Source organism: Triticum dicoccoides, chromosome 1A (genome assembly GCF_002162155.2).
Source record: "Triticum dicoccoides isolate Atlit2015 ecotype Zavitan chromosome 1A, WEW_v2.0, whole genome shotgun sequence".
NCBI lineage: Eukaryota > Viridiplantae > Streptophyta > Magnoliopsida > Poales > Poaceae > Triticum > Triticum dicoccoides.
This window is the reverse complement of record NC_041380.1, coordinates 505,998,727-506,007,709: the sequence shown is the minus strand read 5'-3', so window position 1 is coordinate 506,007,709 and position 8,983 is coordinate 505,998,727. Positions and strand designations below refer to the sequence as shown.

Below are 8,983 nucleotides of genomic sequence, written 5' to 3'. Positions count from 1 at the left end.
ACACTGCATTGCTCTTGTGAGTACCTCTTGCCCTGTATGACCATACTTACTTTCATAGCTGTTTGATTATGTCGCATCACTGCACATGTTAGCCTCGTAATCGTCCATTTGGTGGACATTATAAGATCCGTATGGACTCTTACATAAATTTAGAATCAACCCAATGCTTTTGAAGAGGTTTAGCACTGGAGTCCTCTTGTAAGGACTGAATGTGGTCTATCACTGTACTTACATTAACAGCTACTCCCTCCGTCCCATAATATAAGAACGTTTTGTACAGTACACCAGTGTTCAAAACACTCTTGTATAATGGGAAGAGGGATTGGTTCATTTTGTAGCATTCTGCATCTTATCTCCCTCGCCCACCATTTACTAAAAAAGATCAGATCTATATTTAATCTTACCAACAAGTAGAATACACAGACAATGCCAGTGCAGAAGTGTAGCCCATTGCTCTTGTCAGTACATTTTGTCCTGTAACGCTTGTACTTCCAGGGATTGGTAGTTGATTATGTAGCATCAATCTGCATCTTATCTTCATTATCCTCTATCCCTTCCAGTATTATCATATCTATAATTACTCTCTACAAAATGTAGAGTACATGCAATGCTTATGAAGATGATTATGTGCTGAAATTCTTGAGTTATCCTTCCATTGACATGGAGAAGGGCATTATAAAGCCGGTGTTAACTATTAATGTAAGTCAGTCCTTCTAAAGCCTTTATCCTCAACTGCTGTTTAATTTGCTCATACTCCATATCGTTTACCGCTGTTTAGTTTGCTGTTTCTACCAAAATGCATGTTCGTAAGAACCGTAAGTTCTAAGTTTTACTTGTAAAACTAAATTCCTTATTCATACCATGCACATTACTTAATACTCCCTATATGTATGCTTGTTTTTGTGGATCTATAATCCAGTGTGTGGTGAAGCAGCCCACGTTTGCACCTTGTCATCTCCTGTTTTATCTTACTGATGTGGCTGATGATATTAACAACATGCCATGCACATTATCCAAAATAGATACAATGATTTTCTTTGCCCTTCATCTATGCTTGCTATGTTGACATGGTAATCCAGTAGTGTGGTGACGCTCCCCGCATTATGAACAATGCCAAATTATGCTATTGATATTTTGAACTTACTCTTTATTTTCATTTGAAATTGGATAGAATTGACAGAACAGTTATCATCTTTGTTTATACACATGCAAAACCTGTCATCTCTCTGCTTTGTTTCAGGGTGATATGCCTGATGGCATGCACAAGTCTGCTGAAGGCTGTGAGACAAACCCAACATATATTACAGCAAAGAAGGCAAAACATCTTGAAGATAGCGAGACAACCCCAAAGTCTTGACTTGATGCAGTGTTCAAGTTACTTGAGACTAACAGTCAGACAAGCTCACAGAATTCGTTGTCTGAATCAGTTCGACTTCTTCAGTCCCAAGTTCTAGCAGAAAGGCATTCTGCAACTCAACTTCGACTTGAAGTCCTATCTCTAAGAAAGATTGTGGAGAACACCAATGAGAACCTCATCGCTAAACAGCTACACCTGGAAGCTATGACCGACATGCTAGGCCGGTCTCACAGCCTTGCTCAGCAGCTTGCGCAGCAGTTCCCCCACAAGGCTAACCTTTCTTGAACTGTCTTGGAAGTGGTCTCGATTCAGTATTATTTTGTTACGCTGCAATGGTGCCCAGTTTTTGTAATCTGCTTCTTCGTTGCACTTTATGATCACTGGTGGCGAACTTCGATGCCCAGTGGATGTAATATACCTTAAATCCTTTATTGTATAGTGTAGGTTTATTCTTAGTTACTATGTCGTAATTTCTTTATTGTATAGAGTAGGTTTGTTCTTAATTCCTACTAGTTACTGCCATCACTCGCTATCTGAAAAAAAATCAGATGTAGTCGACCGGACCGAAACATTCGACTCTAACGGGCCATATTTTAGCGGGCCACAATTGGGCCGGCCTGCGTCTTTCTTGGGCTCGAATGATTGGGGCCTTCACACATTGCGCTAGGCCCAAACTTACACCGGCCTATATTTTAGTTGGGCCTTTTGTCGACCTAGCGCTTAGTTTGGCTCAGGTAGCGTTGGGCCATTAACAGGCTGAATATTATACTGGCCTGTTAGGACCGAGATGAAACCACGACCCTTTAGCAGGCCAAAATGCATGTTGGGCCTCAATTTTCACTAGTCGTCGACGGGCCTTCAGCAGGCCAAAACGTAGACCGGGCCGTTTTGGGCCCAGTTAGCTCACGGGCCGTTAACAGGCCAAAACATATCTCGGGCCTTAGTTGGCCCACTGATATCATGGGCCTTTAAGAGGCCAAAAGCTTAGCACAGGCATCAACGGGCCGAATTACGCGACAGACCTTTAACAGGCCCAAAGTCACGTTGGGCTTAACTGTTGCCACCTTTAGCACGGGCCGTTAGTGGGCCCGATGTCCCGTCGGACCATATATCGCCCATGGGCAGCACGGGCCATTCCCAGGCCGAAAGTCACACCGGGCTGAAATGGGCCCATGTCTACATCAGGCCTCTAACAGGCCGAAAGTCACTGGGCTGTAGTTGGGCCCAAATATTCGGCAAACAATTAACGGGCCAGGTCTAGCTTCGGGCCGCAAATGGGCCCAAATATTGGGCGAACAATTAACGGGCCAGATCTGGCTTCGGGCCGTAAATGGGCCCAAATATTGGGCGAATAATTAACGGGCCAGATCTGGCTTCGGGCCGTAAATGGGCCTTTATTAAGCAGGTCATTATTGGGCTGGCCCACTAGTACCTGATTAAGTTCTACGGGCCTTTGACTGGGCCGGCCTTTTTAACCTATATGGGCCTCTGTTGGGCCCAGCCACCTGTCGACGTATCATAGGCATGTCTCCTCCAATGGACGGGCGACATCTGGCCCACTAACGAGCTGACAAGTGTTCCCTTCGGCCAATCAGAATTTTACACATGGAAATTTCCCATTGGTCAGGGCTGTTAACGGGTTATCGGATCCAAAATCTGACCCGATAGCTTAACGGCGTTCCGTTACGGTGGATGCCACGTGTCGGTCACCCTTGACGAAAGCACTTCTGTGACGCACAATTTATCGTCATGGAAGTGGACACTTCCATGATGATAGTTTTGGTAATGGCATGGAACACTTCTACGACAGCACAGGTATGACTATCTTGATTCTGTCATAAAATCGTCATGGATGTACATGCATGACAAAAAACGCGACCTACTGTGACAAACACGTATCATCACGGAAGTGTATTTTTTTTGTAGTGTGGGTAGTTGACATATGAGCCAGACCGGACACAGACGGACATGGAGGACACAGAGAATGTCTGGTTTGTGTCTGCTTCGGATCCAAACCTGTCTCAAATTTGGAGAGAATATGAGTCCAAGCGAACACAAGGCAGGCAAAAAACAAAATGAATCTTTGTCTTGGGGGCACATTTCCCTGTTCGCGCAGGCTCAAACGGACACCGGCGACCGAGGAAATGGGTCCTTGGAGTTGGTCTTAGAGCAACTCCAATGCGCCGACCCAAATGGATGCGCTCTTTGTCCGTTTGGATTGGCCGCCCGCTCGTCGTCCACAACCTTTGCGTTTGGGTCGGCCGTGCACCCAATGCACCGACGCATTTTCATCCTCGCGGCCGGCCTAGCACTCAAACAGATGAAATTTTGATCCCAATTTACATAATTCAAATAAAATACAAACCTATTATATAGTTTCACAACCAAACAAATATATCATAGTTTACAAGCCAAATGAAAATTAAATTGTCTCAAATACATTAAAGAAAGATATATCTATTGGTTGCCAATGTGAGCTCACATATGCTCAACCAAATCATTTTGCAGTGCATGTGAGTTTCCCAATCACGCATTTGATGATGAAATTTGATGAACTGTGCAAACGTTGCCGCTCCTCCATGCTCAGGCACAACATTGTCACCTTGGAACTGAAACCCCTGATCATAGATATGTTTCAGGCGCTCATCCTCTACGATCATGTTGTGGATGATCACGCAAGCAGTCATCACCTCCCACAAATTCTTGGTGCTTCAAGTTCTAGCAGGATACTGAATGATGCCCCCATCGAGATTAAGGAACACCAAAGGCATGCTCCACATCCTTCCTAGCACTCTCTTGCTCTTGGAAAAAATCTCTTCCTCTTCTCTCCTACAAGGTTGGGGATGGTCTTCACAAGAGTAGTCCACTAAGGATAGATACTGTTAGTTAGGTAGTATCCTTTGTTGTAGTGGTGGCCATTGATGTCAACATTGACCTCTGGGCAGTTGTCTTCTACCATCATTGCAAACACCGGAGAGTGTTGAAATCATCGTGAGATCCGGCCACGTCGAAGAAGAGTGCCAAATACAGAGATCTTGTGAAGCCACGACCTTGAGTATGATGGTGCACGCTTTGACATGCCCCTGCCAAGCAGAAGGGCAGTTCTTCCACTCCCACTACATACAATCTATGCTACTAGGCATCCCCGAAAAGCCCCTCCTGGCATTCATCGCCAACAAGTGGGCTATATCTGCAGCATTTGGTTCTCTCAAGTACCCAGGGCCAAACACTGCTATCACAACCTTGTAGAACCTATACGTGGGCTCAAGGCACGTGGACTCGCTCAAACGGACATACTCATCAATGAGATCACTAGGAACTCCGTATGGAAGCATCCTAATAGTTGCAGTGCATTTTTGATAAGAGGAGAAGCCAATCTTTCCCAGGGCATCCTCCTTGCACTCGAAATACTTATCGTATGCGACCACCCCCTCCTGGATACGGTTGAACACATGCCTAGCCATACGGAAATGACGCCGGAATAGGCGATGTTGGAAGAGCGGTCTGGGTGTCTCGAAGTAGTCCTCCCAGACTAGGAAATGGACGTTCTCTCGGTTGCGATTCAACGCCGGAGTGTGCCCCAAGATCGAGCCCTGGAACAAAGTTCGCTGCCTACTAAGGTGGTCATGGACGACTAACACAGTAGGCACAAGCTCCTCATCGTCGGATGAAGAATCATCCGAGTCGCAAATGAAATTGCGGAAAAAGAACTCGTCGACGGAGTCCATTTGTACCTTGCAGGCAAACCATGAAACAACTTGGGGGCGTCGTTGAAGAAGCTGACCAGTGAAGTGCCACGACCTCCCCTAGACTTGGTAGCAGGCCCTGTCGGCGTCCGACGAGCGTGGCGGCGTTAGACAATGAAGGTCGCCGTGCTTTTGTCCTCTCGGGGGAAGCTGTGGTGGTGGTGGCATGGTACGGGCGGGGGGAGGTATGTGGGTGCGGATGGCTGGCCTGGGCACCGGAAAGGGCGGTGACAACGACGGGGTGGGGCGGCCGGGTGCGCTGGCTGTCGATGGGAGAAAAAGAATGGCCTATGTGCCACCGACTGGCAGTCCCATGGGAGGAGTAGGCGGGCGTTGCGCGCGTCTAAGTCGACACGAACGAGGCTCCATTTTGGTCTGGAATGGGTCGTCCGGCGGACAAAAAGCGGGAAAATCCTATTGGCCTCTTATTGCGGCAAACTGCCGTTGCTTCGCACAGGGGCGAGGGACCGAGCGATGCTTTGGGCGGGGCCACTTACTAGATAGCTTACGAACTGCCCACTCCGGTTTTGTGAACCTTCTAGAAGGTTCCATGAACTGGGTTTTTTTTTCTCTTATTGGTTTTCCACTTTTGTTCACTTTTCTGTTTCTTTTTCTTTTCTTATTTTTCTGTTTCTATTTCCTTTTCATTTTTCATTTTTTGTTTCCTTTTCTTTTTCAAGTTTATTTTTCTTTTACATAACATGTTCGCAGTTTTACAAAATGTTTAGGATTTTACTTTTTATTTCTTTTTCTTTTCTTCTCTTTTTTATAAAAAATCGAAAATTTTAAATTCTGTTCGTGTTTTCAATTTTTTTTCAGTTTAAAAAAATGTTCTCAAAATTCAAAAATTGTTCTTGTTACACAAAAAAATTCAAAATTTTCAAAATTCAGAAAATGTACCGGATTTCAATTTTTTGTTCACATATTCAAAAATGTTGATGCTTCCAAATTTGTTCGGATTTTTCAAAATTGTTCTCCGTTTCAAAATATGTTCTCAAGATTCCAAAAATGTTTATGCTTTAAAAAATTGTTCACGCTTCCAAATATGTTCATGATTTTTAGTTCTTCATTTCAAAATTTGTTCTCAAGATTCAAAAAATATTCATGATACACAAAAAAGTCCGCGCTTCCAAATTTGTTCTCAAGATTCAAAAATCGTTCGTGCTTTAAAAAATTGTTCACAAATTCGAAAAATGTTTGGGAAATTCAAAGTTTGTTGGTTTTCATAATTTTTTTCACATATTCAAAAAAATCATGTTTCAAAATTTGTTCACAAATTCATAAAATTGTCTGCATGTTTATTTTTTCCACTAATTCAAAAAATTGTTCCTATTTCCGAAATTTGTTCACGTATTCCAAAAAATACAGCAGTTTTGGAAATTTGTTCATAATTGTTTTAAAAGAAATCATGTTTTCGAAATCCATTTCCAAAATTCAAAAAAGCTCATTTTTTGTAAAAAATAGTTTAATTTTAAAAAATGTTCAGTTTTCCAATTTTGTTATTGTTTTCAAAATATGTTTTGCGTTTATGAAAAGTAGTTCATAATATATATATATATATATATATATATATATATATATATATTCATGTATTCTATTTTTTTGTTCCTGTTTGTTATTTAAAAATTTGAGTCCCCTAATAATGTTTGCGTTTCAAAAAGAGTTTCTTTTTAATAAATTATGCTTCAAATATTAAAACAAGTTTTAATGTGCCGTGGATTATAGTTCATATACTCCGGGCTGCCATCGTACATACTAAACCTCAGTTACTATAGTGGTTATGTACTCGCTTCTCTGGTGGGAGGACTTGAGTAGGATCCCTTTCCTGCAAGTTTCATTTTTTGTAATTTGGCGAATTGGGTTTTATTTTTCGCCGCTGCTGGCAGTTTCTTTAAGCGTGGTGCTGCCAATGCTTCTGAGTAACTCGCCTGATGTGATGGCTAGCCCGTTGCACTTATAGGTAGCAGGGCGTGGGTTCGAGTCCTATCAGTAGCGCCGTCTGTTTTGTGCGAATTTTACATCCCGCGCGAGACAGCGAATGGGCCGGCCCAGTCGCACGCCTCTTGTGTGTTGCATGAGCTATTCGCCGTTTTGGTCAGCGCGTTGGGTCGATTTTTGTGTCTATTTCAATTCAAATGGGACGGTGTTGGGCCAATTTTGTTTTATAGTGTGCTATATAAAACATGGTTGACGCTGTACTCTTGAAAAAAAAAAAACATGGTTGATGCTAAACATTGAAACAATTTAGGACGTTGGATCTAAGGATGTGTACGGTTCAGATGCTCTGGGTAGCAGACTACACGGGCCGGCCCGAGTATGTGAGTTTTGGGGAGCCTCCCAACCCAGAAGTGCCAAACGTACCCAGAGGTTTTCCCCATCAGGAGCAGAGAGGCGACGGCGGCAGACGAGTTGCAGCGGCTTGCCGAGATGGAGGCGGGTTCGGATATGACGAAGGAGGCTGGGAGAAAGAGGGAAACCCACAGCGGGACCGAGATGGCCGGGGGGAGTAGGAGAACCTCGAGGAAGATCACAAAGAAGACGGAGTATCCATCGGTGCTGGATGTGATGGATGCCGCGATGAATCAGGTACTAAAGGAGCAAATGGAGTGGCTGGTGGCGAGGTGGAACGCCGAGAACCCCGACGCGACGCCACTCGTGGTGGAAGCGCTCACGGAGGAGCAGCGAGAGTCGCTGGAGCGAGAGCATTTGGCCAGGGAGGTGTTGATTGGTCAGGCGTACGTGGATAAGATGGCGGCCGAAGACATGGCTAGACTGAAGATGGAGGAAAGTAATCCGAAAAAGGATCCCGACGAGCTGTATTACCAGGAGTACCGAGAGAACTGGGAGTGGAAATATGCTGAAGAGTTCGGCTCCTTCGAGGCCACGAGTAAGATAATCTCCATTCCTTTCCCTTCTCTTATTACTGTGTAGAAATTTCCCCGAAAGGGTCGTGCCGGATCTCACTACCTTCAGTGTAACAGAGTTGTGATGCTTAGCATCAGATCTGTTTGCGACGGTACATCCTGAGAAATCAAGCAGAAACAGCTGAGATTTAAACAGGTTTAGCCAAGTATTGCAGGCAGTTATTTCTAGTATGAATGATAAAGCAGAGATATAGTTCTACTTATTACATAAAAGTTTTTGCAGCGTAAAACATGAAAATGCATGTGAATTAAGCTGGTGGCCAGGTCTTGACCTCCATTTTGTCTTCACTCAGCAGAGGATATCTCCTCAATGAGCACGCCACTTGTGCCAGTGTATACTTGTATATGCTGGTTGTTTTTCATCGCACTGAAACCTGTCAAATCCGCGTTGTTACTTATCACAGCGTTGAATTTCTCTTGTGGTGTTGCTGTGATCCTACTTTCTGTAAACCTTCAGCACCCAGCATTGTAAATTCCCTGCGAGTTTGATTTTCAGCGGTAATTTTGCTTTCCAAATGTGTTTAAACAGTCTGTTATATCAGAACTGTGCTAGATAGTTATGCATTGATGACACTGATTGTTTTGCCTTACTCCAGCCCCAAATAGATTTGTCTGCATTTGATCCTCCTGTTGTATGCCTCAGGCTCTTTACCCTGGTCGTTTGACAGTTTAAATTCTTGTGGAAGCTTTGCTCGATCAGTCCAAAAATCAGTATTTTTCCATCCCCTGTAGCTATTCTTCTATTATCTATATAGATGTTTCCAACCTCTGCAAATTTTTAATTCCCACCCCTCATTTCCATTAGGTGTGCATATTTTAAACCATTTCCCCCAATGTCATTTCTTCTGTTCTTTTACCTCGCTTACCTTTGTCCATTTTGATTGTCATTATCTTTTGTATGTAATGGATACATCGACATGTGGCATATCGATGGACTAGTAAGGTGATCTAAAAAA

The 8,983-nt window shown here is 43.7% G+C and overlaps 1 protein-coding gene across 1 annotated transcript in view; it reads left to right on the top strand.

Annotated features, from left to right (window-relative positions):
• Positions 1-7,444: 7,444 nt before the first annotated feature.
• The window catches only part of LOC119310525, a 4,635-nt gene continuing 3,096 nt past the window's right edge, over positions 7,445-8,983 (top strand). Inside the window, exon 1 of the mRNA XM_037586268.1 lies at positions 7,445-7,990. Within this exon, the coding sequence (XP_037442165.1) occupies positions 7,531-7,990 (460 nt within the window). The 5' untranslated portion in view covers positions 7,445-7,530. The remainder of the gene's footprint in view (positions 7,991-8,983) is intronic.